This window comes from Lichenostomus cassidix, chromosome 1 (assembly GCF_008360975.1).
Source record: "Lichenostomus cassidix isolate B80296 chromosome 1, HeHo_3.0, whole genome shotgun sequence".
NCBI lineage: Eukaryota > Metazoa > Chordata > Aves > Passeriformes > Meliphagidae > Lichenostomus > Lichenostomus cassidix.
Genome location: NC_139479.1, coordinates 5,735,948 through 5,758,594, shown reverse-complemented (window position 1 = coordinate 5,758,594; position 22,647 = coordinate 5,735,948). Strand labels below are relative to the sequence as shown.

The window sequence follows — 22,647 nt, the reverse complement described above, 5'->3', positions numbered from 1 at the left end:
TGACAACTGCTGTGAAATGAGTTCACCACCCCAAATTTTAAGTGCCTGAGTCACTCCTTTGGAAGAAAAATGGATGAGGATGGCTGTACCTCTTGCTGGTCAGAACTCAGATCTCCCCAGCTCTTGGCTGGGGTACTGAGTGTTCAGCAAGTCTTGTCAGGCTCAGTGTAAATTAATGTCTCATCCTCTGCCTTCTCCACTTAAGGTAGTTATCCCATCTAAATGGTTTTGTGAAAATGGTTCCTCCATTTTAGAGAGAAAATGTGAAAATATCTGCTGAACAATCCCATCCCAGAGCTGGGGTTTTTTCTCATCTTAAACCAAACCCCTGTATTAGTCTCTGATTACTGTCCATTGACTTGGGAAAGACTAGAAGCAATTATATTTGGAGATTAGAAAAATAAAGTCTCAAGAGACATGGAACCTTTCAGCTCTTTAATGCTGTTGATTGTGTCTTTCTATTCTGTGTGCCATAAAAGTAATAAAATGTAAATATTTTACAAAAGTGATCTGCAAGGGGTGATGGTACAGAACTGATCCAGTTCAGTTTATCTATGATTTTTAGCACATTAAAAACGGCCACAGGGCAAGTCTTAAATGTTTCCATCCATCTATCCCACATTATGTATATATCATGTATATATCATCTCCATCAGAAAGACTTTCTTGGCAGTAAAGATCCTCTGTCTAGCTGGTTGTGAGCATCCTGCCTTGCTTTTCAACAAATGGCATGGGAAACTCTTCCAAGGCCAAAACATGTGAATGAGATTTATTAATCCTGTGGCCCCTTGTCACTCGTGACAATGCTAATAATCCATAAACCATACACCACGTCTACATCCCATATAACAAACCCATCTCTGGGAGATGAATAATAAACCCCATGTGCGCTCTGCTTGCTCCTTCCACACCGAGAAACCCCGGATTTGGGGCAGCTCTTTCCAGCTACCCTGGATCCTTCTCCCTCCCCACCCTGAGAGGGGGTTGTCATTCCCCCAGCCCTTCCAGGGGCTGCTCCTGTGTCAGTATTTGTCACTGTATCTGCAGTCAGGGTAGCGGTAGGCGAAGCGGGAGTCGCAGGACCGCAGAGGTTTCAGGATCTCCGCCAGCTCCGCGATGGCCTCGTCGACGCCGCGCTCATCACCCAGGCTGTGAGCACAGCGCTGCAGGAAACCATCGACCTTCTCCTGCACGGGGGGCAGGAATTTCCCCGTCAGGAGCTTCGGCAGGAGCTCTTGGCACACCATGACGAGGCTGTGCTTCTCCCTGATGGAGTCACAGGACACAAACGCGGACTGGCAGTCCACGGTCAGGCAGCTGAATATATCTTTGTACTCCTGTTGGCCATCGATCAGCTGGCTCCCTGTTGGGGACAATTAAACTGCTTGTTAGAGACAGAATAGGGAGCTCCTGGACAGTTACAGAGATCTGTACCTCGGTGCTAACATGGGTTTGTTTCTATCTAAAGACCACCTTTCACCACAAAATACTCAGTGCTGTAGCTGTTTATGAGCCAATTTTGTCGCTCCTGAAAATGTGTATTTTTCTCAATGACAGAGCTCTGCAGAACCACCCATCAGGGGAACTGGAGAGGACTCTGTCAAGTCTAGCTGATGCAGGAAAAATGAGAATTGGAATACAAACCTAAAATGTGGAGTTCCTACAAAAACCACCACAAATAGCCAGACCTGTAATTTTTTCCATGTTAACCAAAATCATTACATTGCGACAACAGCTCATCTAGCTGGAGCCAAGTTAACAATAATAGCTGTCAGGACAAAAAAAGGAAACCCAGTGGAAATTTTTCTGACAGCTGCTTCTGAATATTTGAGACCTGCTCAGCTGAATGTATGAGCTGAGGAAAGGCCTTTTGAGAATTTGAATATTGAAAATGAAACTGTTAAATTATTGGAAGAATAGTCTTTGACTAGCTCTCCTTCCAGGGGTAGACAAACGTAACCTGTGAAAAGTGAATAGTAAATCTTGATTTTATGTAAAAGTGACAAAAAAAGGGATTTTGTTATTATTGTTGTTCTTATAATAATAATAATAACCATTATTAGTCAATGTGATAAATGCAGGTAAAAAGGGTCCAACTTGACCCAGTACTTAAAACAAATGAAATTACAAAATTTCTACTTGCAAATTTTGACCTTTGAGTGGCAAAAGTTTTAAAGGGAAGACTTCAAATGAGAGCATTCAGCACACTGTGCACACTGAAAGATGCTGCCAGCTAGAGAATGGTCACCAAACCACCGACTGCACAAACAAAACACCCGCTGCCTTCCCAACCCAGAGCCAGGATGGCAGGAGCTGCTGCTGGTAAATCTCCCCGTGAACTCCTCATTATTTAGTTTAGTAAATGGTGTTTGGTTAGCAAAACACCAAACGAGCAGCAGAACCAAGGGTAGAAGGGGAAGGATTTGTCTGCTCTCTGGTGACAGATGCGCAGCCACGGCGCCCGCTGAGTACCTTCCTCCCTGTCGATGATGCCCAGCGTGCTGGCATCCCGGATGAACAGATGCCCGTTGCTGAACACGCCGAAGGTGCCAGAGTCCACGTGCGTGAAGTACAAGAAGTAGTTGAGGTCGTTGGTGCCCATGGAGCGCAGCACGGCCAGCAGCTGCAGCGCCAGGTCTGCGGCCACCTTGGGCGCGGCGCCGAAGAAGTCGCGCAGTGGCCTGGTGCTGGCGCTGACCACCAGGCGCCCGCAGGAGCCCAGGTACCGTGGGAAGGGCCAGCCCTCCACGTCGGGGAAGATCTGCCAGGGAGAGAGGGAATGGGGATCACCCTGCCCTATTCCCATGGATCTTCCTCCTTCCCGAACTCCCTCTCTGGCTCCAAGCAGCTCCAACCACTTTTGGTTTCTAAGGCAGCCCACAACCCTTCCTCACCCCATCTGGCCCTACCCTGTGGCTAGCACAGACCTTTCCCGTGAGAATTCTTTCTCTCTTCTTCCTGTGTTCTATAAACAAAGATAAAGTTTGTATGTTATTAAAACAGTTTCTCAAGATGTGGACGGTTCAGGCCTGGCCAATGGGCCTAGGGGGAGGTTTCGAACTGACCAATCTGGGTGACCTTTGAAAAGTCTATATAAGTTGGAATTAAATAATAAAAGTTTTTCTTTACACCACACTGAGAACCTGGATTTCTTCTCTCTGCTAGCGGTTCAACAGCGACATCACCCCATCCTGGAGGAGTTATGATGCTTTTTGTTTCTTTTGGTCCTTTTTTTTTGTAATGGACAAAGAATCTGGTGTTTCGAGACTTGTTCTGTAAGAAAGGCTAACTGGAAAGTCCAAGATAATAATAGGTTACAGATTCATGAAAATTTTAGCCACAGAAAGCTAATTTTAGGTGTCTTTGATGGGTCCCTCATGAGTACTGAACAGATGAAGTCACAGCTTGGAGTTGAAGTGGGGTTAAAGCAGTTTTTGCTAATTGGTGAGAACTGCCAGGCTCTTTTGAAAGAGATTTGCAGTCCCAGGGGCAGAAGTGGTGTGTGTTTGCTCCAGTGGGGACCCCTGGGCTGGGCTCCCTGCATCCCTGCAGCTCATGCCAGCAGCACAGTTATCCCAGGTGGAAACCAAACTCTGTGACTGCTGAGCTATGCCAACACAAAGCTTTCTGTCATTTGCATTACAACTTATCTGTCTGCCCAGCACCTCAGACCCTGCCAAGGCATTATGAACTCGTCCAGTTTCATGTTTAAGGTTGCTTCTCCCTTCTGCTGTGAAGGCATTTTGGGCAACGACGTCAAACCTAGCCATTTCTCTTTGGCATGTTTTTCTCACCACTTTAAGCTGCATTCCCATGTCTTCAGAGTGCTAAGGGCCACAGCTTCATGTCCCAGTGACCCAAAACTGGGGTGGCTGAATGGTCCCCATGAGCCTCCAGAGCATGAGCACCCTTTCCCTTCCCTGGGAGCTACAGAGTGCAGCAGTGGCCTGTGGCCAGAAATGGATGATGCTGCCACTGACTCTTTTCTCCGTGGAATCATAAAATGTTGCAAGCAACAGCAATGAGGACCAAAGGTGGGGTGGGGAAAGGTGAGGATTCTCCCTTGGAGACATAAGGAAAGAGAGGAGCTGCATGCCAGGCAGGCCAGAAGGGGTCCAGGGGAGGGGTGTGATGCCTCCCAGGTCCCTGCCTTCAAACCCAGAGTGTTGAAACCCAGAGCTAGTTACCAGTGGCAGACAAGTGGAAAGCACAGCACTGGCACATGGAGCATGGGAAATCATGCCCTTTCTCTCTCATAAACAGGCTGTGATTTTATGTAATGCATTAGCAATGCAAACCTGACACTTTGAAATATTGGGGATGTGTAAAACCCTGTCTTTCACAGTGCTCTAGCGCAATAACCCTCCTGGGTTCTCATTTATTTAAGGGTCTGACTGACTCTCCACAGCTTCACAGACTGATGCAGGGAGCACCTCATGAGTCTGCCTGGCTTCAGCAACCCAACCCCATAGAAGAAACACACTTTCTGAAGGCCAGGGAGTGTGACAAAGGCCAGGGCTGGGACTCCTGTGCACCTGGGGCTGGCACACATCCTGTGCAAGGGTTGTGGGGTGGTGTTGAAGCTGGGCAGGGTGGCACTTACCTGTAGGAGGATGGGGTGTGAGTTCACTGCCAGGGTGTAGAGCAGGCGCAGCTTGTCCCTGTCGGTGAGGTGATCCATGTAGATGCTGCCAGCGTCCGGCACCTCGGCGTAGCGCCGCACGATCCTGTCCAGGAGCCGCTGGGATGGGCAGCGCAGCATGGGGCTGGACAGGCCCTGCCAGAGGGGCAAGCATGGCAAGGATGTGTAATTCCAGCCTGAGGTGGTGCAAAGTGCTTGGATCATGCTAGGGGCTCAGGCACCCAGCTGTGGCGCAGCTGCCAAGGGTGTGGGCACATGGGGGATCTCAACAAAATCCTCCCAGGAAAAGACCCACACCATCCAAAAATGACAGTTCTCAACTCTGGTTTCCAGAATTGCCCTGACTCCTGGGTGCTGCATACCTCATATACCCTCAACAGAGCAGCTCCACATCTCTCCACACTGAAGGACTCCTCCCTCAGCCTGGGTTTCCAGCCCTGGCATCTCTGGTGGAGGCCCTCCAGTTGTTAGGACAGTGAGTCACTTCCCTCATTAAATAATCTTCAGATCACTTAGCTATTTGCTTAACCTGCGAGCAGCTTTCTTGGAAATACTGTTTGCTAAGGTCAGTAAACAGGCTTTAAAAATGTAAATAAACATTGTGTGTGTGTATAAGCACAGGATATGTTCTCTCTCTGATAAACTCATGCATTAACTATCAAAACCAAATAGCCTGTGCGTGGCTTTTGTAAATACCAGCAACAAATAGAGAACCATTGCCCTAATGGAGTCAATGATTACTGTATTTCACCCTTCAGATTTGGAGGTTTGGCTTGTAAGATTGCATGAGCAACCTGTGGCTAGGATAAATGGCATAAAAATGGATGCCTTCATTGTCAAAAATGGCTTTTTAAAATTTTTCAGCTAGTCTTCCTTAATAGCCAAGGAGAGAGGATGTATGGAGGGTTGCCCACAGTGGCACAGAAGTACTGCCCTGCCATGCCTCTGCTGGGGAAGGGAATCAGGTTTTTTAAGCCTCTTTATTAAAAATTATCCTGATGATAGCCAAATTTACTCCTTTGGGATTTGTTTATAATTTGATGTCTGGGACATTTCCCTTCAGAGGAAAGGGCAGTGGAGCTCATGTTGCTCCCTGCCATCCTTCATGCTGAGAGCAAAGATTTGATGCAGCATCTCCCCAGGTCATTTGGTAGCTCTGAGGTTGGTCCCTCTCAGCCCTTCCTGTGCGAGCTGTTCATTTGGCATAAAACACTGAATTACCCAGCCCTGACAAAGAAATAAAGAAACATGGAAAAGACGAGGATGACATTTTCCCAGTTGGAGGTGGAGAGCAGGGAGTGGATGTTCTGTGTCTCCTCTGCATCCCTGCTGGCCTCAGTGAGATCCCAACCACTTCTTCCCTGGCCATCAGTTGCACAAAACAACTCAAAAATGCCAATAGCTGGTCAAAAGCACCTGAGAAACTCAACCTCAACTGAAGTGCTGTTTCACGACAACAAAAAAAACCTTTTTCCCCCAAAAGAATAAACATTTGTCAAAAATATTTCTACTCAGTTCCAGTTGCAAGTCTTCATACACTTCTATCCTCTGCTATAGCCTTATCAAGGAAATATTTTTCAATTAATTGTCTGAAATCATAGAAGGCGTGCAGGGCAAGGATGGCTATGGATTTCTGTCTTGCAGCACTTGCAGGAACATTGTGGCTGACTCTGTCACTTTCCCTTTGGAAGAGAGAAAAAATGAGCAGAACAGAGCCATGTTAAGTAAGAGATAAATGGTGGAGAAAGTCTCTTACAGCTCAGTGTGTATGCAAATATTTGCAGCCAAAGTTAGAAAGCCTTGCTGCCTCCAGGAGTCTGCAATGCAAAAGCTGAGACCCTGGAGAGTACACAGCAGGGACATAAATCACAGTGGCAGAGAAGGCATGGAGAGTGTAATTAGGATTTTTCTGAGGTCAGAGCTCATCCTCTTAACACAGACATGGGCAAGTGCTGCTCATGGTGCTCGTGGCTGCTGGATTCCTCAGGAACCATTTCAGGCACATCAGCAGAGGTGTGGGAGCAGAGGAGCAGGGCTGGGTGATGACACCATTGCATCAAACATTGATACAGCTTCCTACACTTTAATGAAGCCCTGATCCCCAAAATCTGGGCAATGGGGCCTTTTGATTTCGGCAGAGACATCGACAGTGTGAAGCTCCTGCTTGACTGCTTCAGTGGAGAGGTCTCACCTTCCTGCAGACTGAGGGAAACATCTCTACAGCAGAAAAGGAGCTGGAGTTGTAAAACTGTCAGGCAAAAACTGTCAATAGAAGAAAAATGTGAAGAACACACACTCGAAACACTGGAGATACAGATTTATCTGAGAATATCTCAAGTCCTTTGCAGTGACTTATTGCCCCAGAAAATAAGACCTGACAGACAACCTGACACACTGTTTGTGATGGATATGGAAAGCTTCTTATTTACTTTGACTAAATGCCCACATTTCTATATCTGATAGTGGGTACTTCTGCAAAGCCTGAACTCAGCTGTGATTTTTTAACCCCTGCCATGCAGTACATGATGCATTTTAAACTCCATGTGCTCATACATATGTGTATCTAGTGCAGACACACCCAGAATTCACTTGGATATGAAAACAACTTGTAGAAGAAAAGTTCTTGCTCTGTTTTCTCTTCAGTCAGCCCAAGGATGGATGGCCCAGACCAGGAGCACAGCTGCCTTCACCAAACTACCAGCTTTAGGGTGAACTCCAGGAGGAAACACTTGAGTGGAAGTGTCAAAGCACCTCCAGCTCCTGGCCATGTGAATCTGAGGGATTCCTTCACTCACAAAAGAAGGAAGGTAAGGATGCCCTGAGAAGCTCATCCCCACTGCCAGCAGGTTTGCAGGAGTCTCTGATGATGAGGCAGCAGGTCTGGGAGGGAGCTCTGGGAGCCCCACAGTGCTCATCCTTCCCTAGGATGGACAACTGGCAGGTGAGTGAGCTGCTGCCCACGTGCTGCAAGCAGAGATGTGGACTGGACTCAGAGGCTAAATAACTGAATTGTGGTGGATCTGCAGCAGGAAGAGCAAGGTGCTGGTCAGTAGCTGCTGGTCAGTAGTTTCAAACAGTCCATTCTAGAGAGAGGGGCTGCAAATGGTGGCTTTTCACCTCGATACTGCTTTCTTCTGTCTGCTTCAGCATTCTCCAGGCTGTGCTTTGTAGCCAGAGCTGTGAATTTGCTCTGTGGGTGATCTGTACTGAAACCAACCTGCTTTGCTGGTCCTCCAGCAGGAGAGCACCCAGCATGGCTTGAGGTGATGAGCTCCTGGGTGAAGCAGTGTCTGGGGCTGCTGAGCCCAGCTGAATCCTGCTCATCTCTGAGGCAGACTGGATTTTAAGACTGAAGACTTTGCTGCCTCCAATAAAGATTTTCATTGTGGCTGGTGAAATAATCACTGTGGCAGGAGGCTCAGCTGATGGCTGGGTCAGGCAGGGCAGGCAGCGTAAAGTGGATAAACATTACTTCATGGTCTGTCATTTTGATTCAAGCACGTTATGGTTTGTTGTAATGCTCTGCCTATCAGACAAAATTACCTGGGCCCATTAGCTTTCCCCAGTGCTGTTGTATGGGAAAAACTGCAGGGAAGGGAGAACAAGCCCTGCTGTGTGACTGCAGCTCTGTGGAACAGGGTGGGCAACATGTCAGGCATGGAGAGAGGTGTGCTGTTAACACCTCTGAAATGAGGGAAAGTGGGGAAATAGAGCCTTGAGAGCAGTGCTTCAGCTAAGTGTTTGCAGTACCCCAAAACCCCTCTGCAGTGGCTCATGGTTGCCAATGTGTGTCTGCCCAGCAAACAGTGCAGAGGGGCAGCACTGGGTGCAGCAGAGGTGCTGGTTTTCACTGGGGCAGGTGGGATGGGCAGGGAGGAAGGGGATCCCCATCTCTGTGGGGCTGGATGGACTGGGGAGGTCACACTGCAAGCTGTGGTGGCCCATGCAGCAGGGCTGGGATGGGACATGCAGACTCACACACACATTATGACTGAAATGTTGTTGCCACTGTCTGTTTTCCAATTTAAACCACCGTGAGACCAGAAGCCATTTCACAGGGAACATCCCTGACCTTAAAAAGTGGGTGCTGCTGAAATTTGGTGGTAGGGAAGTAGGTGCCAGGGTATCTGGATCACTATGTTTCTCTGTATATTCAAGAATAGATGCTGCTAGAAGGGACTTATATTCCAATTTTTGTTTCTCTGATTGATTTACAGAACCAAAGGATTATGAAAACATGAGCAGAGCAATCCTGAGGCTGATGTGCAAAGGTCTGGGCCTCCCTGCAGCCTCATTTCATCAGCCCATGCCCTTTCCAACTAAAAAGCTGCAGGGGCTGATGAAATGTCCCAGGGAGTTTGTCACTGGGCACGTCCCCCCAGGCTGGCCCTGAGCTCACTTCAGAGGCACCCTGGAGCCGACATCAGCTCAGCTTCCCACAGGGAAATTCAAGCTCCTGGCAGAAACTGGATAGGTGCAAAGCCAGGGTGGCCCAGCCAGGGTGTCTGTGGTGCTGTGTGCACATGTGCATCCATATATGTGTGTGTGCCTGCCTGTGCCACCCAGCCAGCCCAGCTGGGGTTTCACACTCCCAAAGGACAGCTAGGGAAAACTGCAGCACATGAAGAGCCTTTTAAGGAGAAGGATTCGGGCTTGGCTGATGATTTAACTTTGCAGCAGGTCTGAGATACCACAGAGCCACATTTCTCCAGTTACTTTTTCACCCAGCTCAGCAAATGGAAGTTTTAAGCTCTCGATTCCTTCCCTTACCCCCAGCACTGTTTGGCACAAACACCTGGGGCACTCCAGAGAGGGCTGGAGGATGTGGCAGCCCAGCTCACTGTCCTGGAGGCCCTGCAGTGCTGCTGGGGGGACAGTGGTGGCCAGCAGGTGCCTGGGCAGCTGCTGCCTGCCCACCTAGGGAGTTGTCCCTGCCCACAAGCTCAGGTGAGGGATGCTCTGAGCGGAAGTGACACACTGTCCCCTCTCCCTAGTGCCTCTCCCGAGGTTACCAGACAAAGTGCAGTGTAGCTTTGCTCCAAAAAACCTTTTCCCTGTAGGACATGTGCCCCCTGTGAAGGTACTGACTTCAGGGTGATCTGCTGTGCTGGACTGTCAGTGATTTGGGTGAGTCCTTTTTGGTGCAGCCCAGGCATAACCCCAGCAGATCTCTCTCCTCAGGTGTGCTGCTCCACAGGGTAACAGAAGAGGAAAAACTAAAGCTTTGGCACTCACCAAAGCTGAGTGGATGCAGCAAGCAGCTGCTTTTATAGAAAAATAAAATGAGTCCCTTTTTCACAGTCACTTCTCTCTTGGAAGGGGAACAAGTACTGGCATAATGCTTCTTTGCCTCTCAGGGTATTTGTTCAGTGTACATCCAACTCCCACCCTGCCCTTCCCAGTGGCTGTTGCTGGTGTTTGGGATGCAGTGAGGGGATGCCCTGGGCCATAGCTGCCCATCTGCCTGGTGGTAGTGACCCACACACCCCTTGCTCCTGTCCTGCCTTTGCCTGTGCCACCCCGGGACTGTGGCAGAAAGGGCAGAGTGCTGCTTTGTGCCTGAGGTCATTTGCTATGGATGGCAGGAGAATGAGTAATCAAGGCTCTGACTGCCCCTCGTCCTGCCAGCCTCAAGCAAGAGAGGCCCACGCTGACTTGGTTCCTGGCCCCAAGCAAAATCACTGTTAAGGCATTGGCTGCCCTTTTGGGTTCAACTTTATGACCAAAAAATCCCAAAAACCCCACAACGCTGAGATGTGATGGAAAACCAGGCAAAAAAATGGCAGCAATCTCTCCAGGGAAGCTGTTACCATGTTTGTGTGCACAGCCTGTTGTTATCCCTGTGCCTGAAGCCACCTGGTCCTGTGGCTTTCCACAGGACTTCAGCCTCAGCCTGCACAGGGAGCCAGGAGTTGGTGCTCTCCTCGCTGGGGCCAAGCCCATCCCAGCCCTGGACAAGCTGTACCATGACATTTCCTGTGTCTGGGAGGGCTTGGCCTTCAGTGTGCCACTTTTCTTCCCATCAGGGCATCATTTTGCCTCTCCCCTTTGGCACTTGGTCTTGGCTGGGAGCACACAGGGCTTCCCCATCTCCACCCACCTGGCAGGAGGAAGAGCTCCAGCCACCACCCAGCTCACCCTCCAACCATCAAACTGCAACCACACCCCTTCAGACCCTTTCCACTCCCTAAACCACAAAGCACTCACTCTGCCCCTGCTCCCCCAGCCATGGTGGGGCACAGGAGGACAGGACACAGACCTGGACCAGGTCGGGGGTGAGGCGCTTGGCCTTCAGCCACTTCTGGAAGCGCTGGGTGCGGCGCAGGGCTCGCTCCAGGCTGCAGGTCTTGGTCTTGAGCAGCGAGGTGCAGATGTGCTTGTCAGCTCGGTCATGCTGGTACTTGGAGGTCAGCCGGGTGATGTCCACCAGCCGCCAGCTCTTGGCATCGTCCGTGTAGTTGCCCGAGTAGCTGAGCAGGGAGCTGGGGGGCAGCTTTAAATGAGAAGAAAGCCAGGTGTCAAACCTGCCAAACCAAAACGAGAGCCCCACGGAGAGCGGGTTAAAAGCCACACGGACACCCTGCTGAGCTTGTCCTGCCAGCCCCAGGGGCTTCCTGCCATCACCTGGCAGAGGCCAAGCCACCCCCGGCGGGTGGCCCTGGGCACCGGAGTGAGGTACGCAGGCTGAAACCACCAGCTAAGGAAATGTGCTTTGGTAAAAAAGTCCTTTTTTTCTTCCCACTTAAACCACCCCTTGTCATGAATGCTGCCACTGGGTGAGGGGTAAAACACCCAGGGTCTTTTGGGTAGAGGGAGAGAGGAAAGGGAGAGAGCTGCAGGGTTTTGGTTCATGAAGAATTTCTGGTGTTTTTAAATTTCCTTGATCCTTGAGAAAGGGTCCCTAAAAAAGGCGTGCTTGACACTTTAAAGGACCCTCCTGATATTAAACCTCCTGGCAACAAATGTATTTGGGAATATCAAAATGACCTCTTGTTTTGAGGTGGTGGCTTCACTCAGTCCTGGGCTCTACACATCTCCCCCAACATCCCTGACTATTTCAGCAGTCAGGAGGAGTGACCTCCCCGACACAGCAGAGTTTGGGATGGGATGGGGGGACAGGGCATGCATGCCCTGGGTGTGCAGCGCTGCTGTAGCCATGGAGATCTTGCACTAATTTGCTCCCCCCACACAGGCACAGCAGGGGAGCATATGGGCTGGGTAATTAGGTATTTTTTTTTGTTTCAGCAGCCCCCTCAGCCCTGCCCACACGCGCGTCGCACATGCCGGAGCTGAGGAGCGCGGTGCCTGTTCTGGAATAGTGTCTGTAACCTGCTCCTGGAAAACAGCCTAGCTCTGACCTTTGGTTTGGCCAACGTTCTGCCCTCGCTGCCTCTGAACCCTCCTGCCCTGAGCTCCTTGGCCAAGGATATAGGGAAGCACATCCTAATTTCATCTCACCATAAATTAAAGCCGGTAGCTCAGAAGTGAAACAGGAGAGGCGAGAGGTGCCCTGCAGGATTAGCCCAGCTGGAGTTACATGAAACAACATTAACAAGTCTGAAAGCTGAAGCTGGCCTTTCCTTTCAACTTCCATTTGGGAAATCGGCGCAGAGAAATTTGGGGGATTAATTTTCTATGATTTCAGGCAAATAACTGACTCACTGTCATGAGCCACCATCTGCAATCAGAGACTGATCAGATGATCTCTCCTGAAAGCAGCACCTCACTCCCCTTCCCCACCACACACCCTGTGCAGCTCAGCCCTGGGGCAAGCATGGGTGCCCAGGAGTGGGGAAACCCTGGTGCTTCCCCTGCTTTGGTTTCAACTCTCTCCATGTGCCTCCTTCCAAAAATTTACCATAGAAGCTGACCAGAAGTGGGGGAGTCCACCCTCTTGTGTGAACTGGTTGGTGGATTACAGCATTTCAGTTTTTCGGGTGTTTTGCCCAACATGAAATTGAAGATTCCCTATAATTAAAGGCACCTGAAATGGTAATGAACAACTTGTTTGTGTTTGATTTTTTTGTTGGGCTTTTTTGGCCTGGTTTGGAGCTAGGACTAAAGAAAAGAGAATAATTGCTGTGCCTCACTGGGATTGTTGTGCATCAGTGCCTAATCTGCAAAGCAGGCACAGCATGCCAGGCACGTACAGGGAAGAGGTGGCTCTGGGCTGGGCTTCTCCTTCTTTGTTTCTTTTTTCTTTTTTTTTAAGTTAAGCACAACTAAACCTTGTGACTTGACTCAAGTGTGTGTGTCCAGGGGAACTCACATCAGGCAGAGAGCAGGAAAGTGCAACCTCCCGCAAGCAAGCAGCACATGGATGAGTGAAATCCAGGGCTGAGCACTAATTTGAGGGTGGATGGAGTGATTTGCTCTGCAGAGCCCTTGGGGAAGAGCCACACTGGCCTGGGAACCCAGCATGGGCTGCAGCAAGTCTGTATTTGGCAGCATTTCTGGGCAGCACAGCCCTGGCCTGGCACACTTGCTAGATACTTTCAAGATTCATCATCAAGTTGTGCTGCAACAACTCCCTTTCATATGAAGCTTTTTAGCTAGGGGCCTGCAAATGCTCTAAGACTTTCAGTAAGATCTATATGAAGAAGTGAGTCACAGATTACAGGTTTGAGATCAGCCCAGAACTAAATGCTGAAGAAATCCAAACTTGTTTCCTTTTTCTCCTGAATGAAATGAAGTATTTTGTTTCAGCCAAAATAACTTCGCTTGCATTTGGAATTTTACTTTTTTTAAAAAAATTAAGTCTTAAAACAAACAAAAAAAGAAATACTATATAAACCCCCATCAAATTGAAGTATTCCAGCTTTTTCAGGCTTCTCTCCCGTTATTTTTGGTCAAAGCTCAGCACCAGCATTGGCACAAGTCTGCACATAGTTTTGGTCAGCTCAGTTCTGTGGTGTTTTGAAAATCCAATATTTTACAAAAACTTTCACTGCACTCTGCTCTCAGTGCAGTTGTTAGGCAGGCTTGGTATTCTCATTTACAGATGGATAAAGTTGGGCAAAGATAAGGGAAGTATAGAACATTAGAGCGCAAGATGAGTCACCAGCCGTTCTGGGAACAAAACCCACATCTTCTTGCTGTGAATGCATGTCAGAGCTCCCAGAAATGATGGAGAATTAATGAAACATGTACTAATGTGAATTAACACAGAGAAGCCCAAGTGCCATCCACCTTTGCGAACATGTGAAAAGGTGCATGAGGGTGGATCAAAGCATGTAAGCACCACTGAAATTTCCCTAGTTTAACCTCCCACGTGCCAAAAAGAATCCCAGTTTTTCAAGAAATCAAGTGGGAGAACAAGTTTTCCCCCTGCAAAGAAAAGCTTGAAGCTGAGCGACTGCTCAGGAGAACATTTTTAAGTTCCCCTTCCCAAAGCTCTCAGAGCAGAGCTGCACGTTATCACTTACTTGTGGGAAGCCTACTGTGGGAGAGAAAAAGAAATGTCTGGCTTGGGGAGCTCCTCTGTCTTCCCTGGGGCAGAAGCATCCTGCTCCCACGTGTTTGTGGCCCTGCACTCCTGGACCCTGGTGGGACACCCTGTTCCTGCTGTCCCCTGGAGCACAGCCAGCGTGGGGCCCTCCTGCCTCAGCTCACGTAGCACCTCTCCCACATCCCCATGCTCTGTGCAGCTGGAACCCCACAGCCAGAGGCACTTCTGCTGTTTTTGGCAGGGCTGAGGGAACCTGCACGGCCCCAGCCTCCGCAGTGGCCAAGTGGGAGTAACCAAAAGGGAGCTGCTTTGCACCTGGCAGAATGTCCCTAAAAACCCTGCCCAGGTGAGCGGCAAAGCTGGTAGGGACACAGGGCAGGAGCCAGCTCTGCTGCCATCCTGCTGCAGGGAATCGAAGGCAGAGCAGACCCTACCCTGAATGCACCCCTGGCCCCTCAGCCAGCTGGTCTGATGGCAAACCCAGGCTGCATTTTGGGACAGGAGTCCAGGCTGGGGTGAGAGAAACCCAGCAGTCAGCCCTCTGCACCTCACTCACTGCTGGCTCTGGCACAGAGCTCCTCTTTCTGGAGGTGGCAAGCCAAAGGACAGAGTGACAAGCACTGGGACCAAAAATGTGCAACAGCAAAGAGTGCTCTGGCTCAGCAAAACTGGCTTTTTCCAGTGGCAGTGGGGGAAGGATGGATGTCTGGAATTACAAGTCCATCCCAGACAAACCATTATGGTTTTACTATGCTACGTTTTATAGGATAGTTTAAGATAAAAACGGTGATTTGTCTAATGCTATACTACTTACATTATAGCATTAAAAATACAATTTTACTATAATCATTTCTTCTCCCCCAGGCTTTTATATCTATAAAAGAAAGTGCATATGGCTCTATAAATCATATCAGACCCAATAAACCCTTCCTCTGCCAAGCACTGCCTTTAACTTTCTCCTCAAATTCAACTCGCAACATTTTCCCTGCTGTCGTCAGATACACTCAGATTTTGAGCCTAAAAATGATTGGATCAGTCTGATGACCACTTGGACAGTGTGTGTCTCATCGAGGACGAGGCAGATGCAATTTCTGCCTTCAGATTCTCACACAAATCTCCCCAAAATGTAGCAGTAATTTAGCCACGTGCTCTTTTCAAGTGCATGGGTAACCTCCTGTGCAAAAGTCCTCATGCCTCAGGCAGGTTTAGATCACTTTTGATCTTAGTTAAAACGCACGTGAAATTCTGCACATTCACGTTGTTGCACCTGGTACAAAATTATACAGCATGTTTATATGTTTGTAGTTATCATACTCTGTTGGGAGCATACAAAGCTAAACCCCCTTTTGCCTTTAGTCAGTTGCTCATAATAAAACATTTCCAGTAAATCTAAACAAGCTGATTTCTTCCTTCCCTCTTCCCTTCCCCCAGCACTGCCTTGAAATTTTTCAGAGCCACTCTTTAGGCAGAAATCTGTGCCTTTTACTCCTGCTTTCAAGTTATAGTTCAGGGCTGAAGTCTGATCATGTTTGCGTGGCTTTAAAAGAAAAGAGACAAAGCATCATTTTATACACATTAATTAAAACACTAAGTGCTGTAATGGCAATTGGGTGCTAAGTTGCTCTTTGCATTGTCACTCATGAAAAGTACTTGAAAATTCTAACAGGCAGCTTTCAAATTACTATACAGAATGCTTTAAAAATTACTCTGCCGAGTTTCTGACCTTATTTCCTCTTTAAAGAACTTCTTGCATATGGATGTCCCAATGCAGGCGTTGCATTTATCAAGTCCCAGGAAAGTCCGGCCAAAGCTGTAGCTGGGCTTGACGTGGGGCACGGATGGAGAAGCTGTTGCTGCTGTGGAAGGCTTACAGCTCAGAGCCAAAACCAGGAGCAGCATCAATGCAACTCTGGACCAAAGGCAGCATTTCCAGCGCCCCATCTACAGCAGTGGAGAGCTCTGCTTGTTCGAGTTGTCCCTCTCTAGGATTTCGGTCTCTTTTTGGTGACTTCAGCCTGCAGTGGTGAGCCCTGAAACACAGCAAGACACTCTGGGTGCAGGAGACACTGCTGCAGTCCCCATCCTGCCGGCTGGTCACCCGTCTGTCGGCTTGGAGTTTGGGTGGGAAAGATATGCTGTAGGGTGGGGAGAAGGAAGTACATGGAGGATGCAGATAAATTGGGTTGCCATGGTTATCTTTCCTTTACTTGTTGCAGCTGCTTTGGCCCCTGCTGACCCTCCCATCAGCCGACTTGGAAAACAACACGAAGAAGTGCTCATCTGCACTTGGTGCAGACAAATGAAGGATATCCTGTCGCTGGAGAAAAGGGCACATGTGGGACACTTGGTAAAAAATGGTTTGGAAGGAGTAATAGCGTGGCAGAAATGCACATTTTACCAGAAGCCAGACCCTTGGTGTTGCTTTGTTCCTGGAGATGTGTGATGGGGCATGGCTTGACTTCTCAGATGCTTTCTTGGCTTGGTTTGCCCTTCTCATAAAAGCACTGGAAAGGCTGTCAGGTGGAATCCTCACTGCTCTGTCTCTTGAAAACAGCACTGTGTAGCAGTGATTGCACCACAGTGTTTTGTGCCACAGAAAGCAGGATAGCCTGCAGCTTTCCAAAACTCCCAGCTGATAGAGCAGACTGACCTCTAAGCCCCTCTTGGAAAATGGGGCTTTTCAGCAAGACTTGTGTGCTTTTGAATGCCTTTTCTTGATGGTCCTGACACTGGAAAGAAGCTTGAGAAAGTGACAGAGGCTAACTCAGGAGAATGTCAGAGGTTTCAATTACACTTAGAGATTACTGTGATCACACCAAAAGCTATTCTCGTTAGGACAAAGACTTGGAAGTTATGGAAACTGGTGGCTCCCCATCCTGGCCTGGGTGCTGGGCACAGGGCTGTGACAGGAGCTCTGGCAGGCTGCTGCTCAGGGCCAGGGAAGCACACCTCGAAGGAGCAAGTGGTACCCCAGCCCCAGGCAGCACAGTGGCACTGGGCTTTAGTCCCCTGCTGTCCCCAGCTGTCGTGTTTTCACTGCCATGGGTGGCTCTCCTGGGCCATACCTCACCATGGGAGCAGTGAGGAGCAGACTGAGGCTTTGGAGAGCTCTTATCCCCCCAGCTGGACTATCCCACCAAGTGGCCAATCTATTTCCTAGCACATTTTTGATGGAAGAAAAGGTGCATTTTAGCCATCCTTTATAATCCCCTCTGGCATTTAACCTGATGGGACAAAGGGACATGAGAGTCATGGGGTGCATGCTGGGCTCTGCAATTGCACCTCACTTTCTGGAGGGGCTGCTGGGTGATCCCAACAGTGCAGGGCAACTCTTCAAAGCAAAGATGCTACTTCATGATGGCACTTGGGAGATCCAGGCTCTCTCCTTGGCTCCACACCCACATGGGAAGTTGCTCCTGGTGCATGCCAATGCACAAAATGGTGATGGTGACATTCAGAGCTTATCTAGAGGGTACAGCACAGACAGAGCAGGAAAGGGGGATGTAATGAACCCTGCAGAAGCTGCAAAGCAGAGTGGCTGAGCAGTGCTAATTCACCAGCAAGTGCATTCAGCACATGGCTCTGCATTGAGCCCTCATAGCTTTTGGCCTAATACTCCAGTATAAAGCTCTTGGAAATATGTTGGTGGAAAGAGACAGAACCAGAGCTAAACACCAATATTAGCTGTGTCCCACTTCCAGAAGTTTATCCCTGGCCTTTTCTATTGCCAGTACATTGTTCCTGTCCCCTCTGCAGGAATCAGCCCTGCCCACTGTTTCCTGCCACTAGCTCTGCAGCATTGCCCATGCTCACATTGCTCCCTGCCCAGCTCTTCCCCGGATGGCACCAAAATTACACCCCAGCAATCTGTCTTTGTCTTCATTATGTAATACATAAAACATGTATCCTTCAGTTTCTTTACTAATTCAATTGCCTTCCTTCTGCCTTCAATCCTCTGTTGTAATTTTAGGAGCACAGATCCAGGCTTCCATCTCCCCATGCCTCAGGCTGTGCTGCCCCATGGAAAGGGGAGGCTTCAGCCTCCGGGGGTGGTAATTGAACCTTTCCCATGGCAAACCCTGGGCTTTGGCACAAAACTCAATGCATAGGCAGCAGGGTTGCTGTGCTATGAGTGATGCCTTGGTGTCTGTGTTGTTCTTGCACTTTTGTGTGGTTCAGGCACATGTAAAGCAGTGTTTATCTCTGCCTGGGCACAGCAGGTGTAAGTGTGTTTTCGTGCAGTGTATCACACCTGCATCACCTTGAAGTATTATAAGGGCAACTTTTTACTCAAAGAATGGGATCTGGTCTCTCATATCCACCTCAACCTTGCTGCTGGCATTTGCATTTACCCCCAGGCTGTGAGCTCCCTCCTTCTCTCAAACATTTCTGCTCAGGCTGGGCAGCCCCCAAGCACAGGTGTGTAGGAAACACTCATTCATGCTCACAGCACTGAAAACCCAAAGCTGAAAAATGAGTAGATATACATCTAAGGTAGCCCAGAGAGGCAGGTGAGAAACCACAGCTTGCTGAGTGTTGTGAGAGGCTGTGCTTCTGAAAGCATCCTCTCTTTCACAGAGGCTGTTCAGTGGGTAATGTCAAACCTGGATTTGTTTTCCTTTGCTACTGGTGACACGTATTGTGGTCAGGTGATGAACAGCCAGGTCTGCAGAAGCCTTGTAGATCTTCTCCTTGTGCCAGGATGTGGGATTATCAGGGCATGGATCACAGTGGTGTCTGCTGGAATGAAGGGCTGGCCCTAACGACCTGATGGGAACGTCACAGACCTTGTAACAAGAGACTCCTGTGCAGCACCATTGACCACGTGAGAACATGGCCCTGACAGAAAAACCTAGTTAGTTTTCTAGAAGTTATAATTCCTAGAAATTTCTAAAAATGACCAGTATTAACGTACTGCCCTATCAAAGTCAGACCAGTTGAAGAAAAGCTTTTGGAGTGGTTTCTACCAACAGAATGTTTATCTAGCCTCTGTTCCCTGATGTCTCCCTTCCACACATGCCATGAGGGGTGTGGAAACACACCTGGCAGCACAGCCCCACTGCTGGCCACAACCATGTGGGCAGTGGAGCTCCTGGGTCCCAAAACCAGGCGGATTTTCCCCAAGTATTCAGGGTGTGAAATACACCTTTTACTTAACACACCTCCTAGTATCCACCCAATCCATTAATGCAATCCAGCTGTTCCCCACTGTCTCTTCCCACCTCAGTCTGTTTCCATCTTCCCTGATCCATGCCAGCTGTCCCCAGGGTGGGTTTCATGTCTGCAGAGCCTTGCAGCCTCCCTCTCGCCATCTCATCAGTGCTGCTGGCTGGCTCACCCCAAGCACAATGTGCTGCCAGTTCCACACTCTGGATCTAACTGGGACACTGGAAATGACTTTGCAGAGCAGGAGACCTTTTTTATTAGTTAAAATAATTTAAATAATTTGGCATAATCACCAGTTAGTGTTCCAAATCACCATTAAATGTTCCAAAACAGAGGATCAGAAGGTGCAGTGCTGCTGCTCCTCAGCTGACACTGCCAGCAGGTCTTTGCTGTTGCTGACCTGCATCTGCTCACAGGGATTTTGCTGCTTGGCCAACCTAAAGGGCAGGTTTTGGGTGTCACATCATCTCATCCTCCTCTTCAGCCCAGCTTTGCAAAAGAGCCTTCTCAGCAAGTATGGGGTTGCTGAGCAACAGGGCATTGCCGGGCGGGTTGCAGGAGGGCTGCATCTCACTGCCACGCACGGAGAGGAAACAATAGACAGGAAAAATCAAAGTTTTGCTGGAAGAGGAGAGGCTCCTGCTCTTCCTGAGGTCCTCAGCAAGCCCTGCCTGGGTCTTGCTGCCTGCAGGGCCCGGATAAGACCTTGGCTGCCACACAGAGCAGCTTTGCAGGACAGGGTGGAAATCAGCTCAGGGTGTGGTGCAGCGTGATTATTCTTCATAGTATTTTTCATTAATCACATCCAAGACAATCATTAAACTATTGCCAAATAACCAGTACGGACTTGGTATCAAACTGCTTATCACTTCAATCCCGGTTCAGGCTGGATGTGTGGATGAATAGCTAGAGCAGCTTGACACATTTTCAATTCTTTCAAAATGAAAAATGTGTCTCTTTGAATGCTACAAAACTCACAGCACTTGGGAGGATGCGATCACTTCCTTTTTCTCTGTTTTCCTCCTGATTGCGTGATTATGAAAGAAACATCTGTTTTGAAGTGATCTGCAACAGAAAATTCTTGCTCCAGTTGGATTTGTAATGGACAACTTCTGTTACTGAGTCTTATTCTCCCCACCCTCCTTCTTTCCCTTTTTCTTTTGCTGAAAGATGAAAGAGAAAGGAAGAGGAGGAGAAAAACCTCAGACAAACAAACCCCACTGCCCAGACTACAAATACAGACAGAAAAGGGGCCACTGAGGTGTGGGTGGTGTGAAACACCACAGCTGAGCTGGCAGAGAGTGTTTGCACTTCAGTTCTCTTTGCGAAGGTTAGATGTGTGTGTATGGATTTTTCTACGTTTTGAATCAATGAAAATACTGAGAGAGGGATCCACATTTGACTTTTTCCTTTTGTCTCACCAGGGAATAATTCCCATTGTTTGATAAGCTTGGATGCAATTAATCTGAAACATCAATAATCTAGTATATTAATTATATAAAAATAGATATTTTTCTGTATGTGCAGTATTTTTGGATTCTCCCTTCTGCTGCAGAAGAGGAAACCTGTTGTTCTTTGGGAAATCTTTACATGCTGGTAGGCAGCTGGAAGAAAAAGCCAGTGAGAAGAAAAGCCTGGGGCACTGCAGCCAACAGATAAGGCCAGTTCCAGTTTGAGAGAGGCTGAAATGTCAGTACAAAAGGCCACTGAATGCTATCAGCTGCTGTGGTGTTTGCAGCATTTAGGGGAGACCTTGCCAAGCAGCAAAAAGTGTGGAAGAGGATGCTGGGCTTTGGTGCATCAATGTCCATGGACAGAAAATGAGATGCAGGAATCTTGAGCCTAAGGGGAAATGATAGTGAAAAGAAAATTGGCTGCACACCAGAATGGGGTGTGTTGGTCACTCCCTGCACAAAGCATGAGGGAAAGGGATGAGGAGGAGCTGCTTGGGAAGGGAAAAAACATCCTCATCAAGGAGCAGCTGCAGACTTTGCATGAGCTCCTTGACCACTGGAGCAACCAAGCAGCTCCCTAGGTCAAGTCCAAGTCCACATGACTGCAACTGAAACACTAGGCACCAGCATTGTGACTTTTTTTTGTTAATTTTTTTTCTTTTTTTGTGATACTACAACAAAAAAACAAACCAGCCCTTCCTAGGCAAAGCAAACAAACAAACAAATAGCTCTTCCTATAGAAAACCAGAAATATTTTCAAGTCAAAGAATTTTTCAGAGAGGAAAGACTTACCCGCAGTATTTTTCTTGGTTATGTGCTCTTGGTTCTGCATCCCAGCAGGTAAAAGGATTAAAAATGATGCAGACTTTTTGCTGTCATTCAGATTTTTGGCCATCTTGCTCTGCAAGGCAGGAGCAGGAGAAAACATGGTCTTCTAAAATAGAAATGGCATGGCAGGGAGACCCTTTTGGAATGGGTTGGCCAATGAAGTGGAGCTGTTAAAAAACCAGCCTGCTTTCCAAGAGCAAAGTGAAACACATTTGAAATATTGGTATGAAAATATTCCTTCTGAGCTAGTTACCTGGTAAAGGAAAAAACTTTAAAAAATATGCTCTGAAAAAATAAACCATGACAGATATTTGATCCAGTGGCAGACTGCTAAGCCATAAATTTGTCAAACCACAACTTTCTAGATAGCCTTTGTTTGGTCCCATTTGTTTTCTGTCCATCAGACTGGAATCTCTGGTCAATTATTTTAATCAGCTCTATCATTCCAGATGTCTGGATGGAAGGAAAAGCAGTTTGGGACAAGGATGTGGAGAATGCTTTGAGTAGTTTAGACCAATACCCAGTGCTAGGACTTGTAGATTTTAGTGTGAATTTTAACAGAACAAGTGCACTGTAGGCAGTGACCTTTGTTCTTCCCACACATCCAAGGGAATATGTGCCCTAAAGCCTTGAATGTTTTTGTTACAATGCAACTGACATTTGCAGGTGACAATTTTCCATATTCATAAACAATTTTTGATATTCAGGCATTGATTCCTGTGCAGGTGGGATCAGAATTGGTACAGACCAGGTTCTGCTGTGTCCACTGCAAATATGAGGAGGTTCTTAAAAACTGGCAAGTATATTAATTGGAAGGAAAAATGAATCAAGACATGAAAAGTATTGATTTTTGTTGTATTTTTTTTTTCCATTTCTCATAAAACCCTGGCTTCTATTCTCTTCTGGTTATAAATCTTGCATTTTAATGTTTTGGTAACTAGATGTGTGAGCTAGGCCACTTCCATTCTCTTCAGCCATTTTCTCCCACCAGCTCCCTCCTTGCATTTTATAAGAAACAACAATCAATTGCAGGAGAGTCCTCAAAAGCCCCCCAGGTCTGAGCAGATTTACTATCTAGAAAACCTTTTCAACATGTAAGCATTGGTCCA

The 22,647-nt window shown here is 48.1% G+C and overlaps 1 protein-coding gene across 1 annotated transcript; it reads right to left on the bottom strand.

Moving 5' to 3' along the window:
• Nucleotides 1-421: 421 nt before the first annotated feature.
• On the bottom strand, nucleotides 422-16,347 carry DIPK2B (divergent protein kinase domain 2B). Its single transcript, XM_085047504.1, has 5 exons — nucleotides 15,814-16,347; nucleotides 10,902-11,166; nucleotides 4,604-4,777; nucleotides 2,473-2,761; nucleotides 422-1,363 (listed from the first exon to the last, which is right to left on the bottom strand). Exons 1-5 carry the CDS (start codon nucleotides 16,029-16,031, stop codon nucleotides 1,023-1,025), a joined length of 1,287 nt encoding a protein of 428 aa, XP_084903630.1. The 5' UTR covers nucleotides 16,032-16,347; the 3' UTR covers nucleotides 422-1,022.
• Between the last annotated feature and the right edge of the window lie 6,300 nt (nucleotides 16,348-22,647).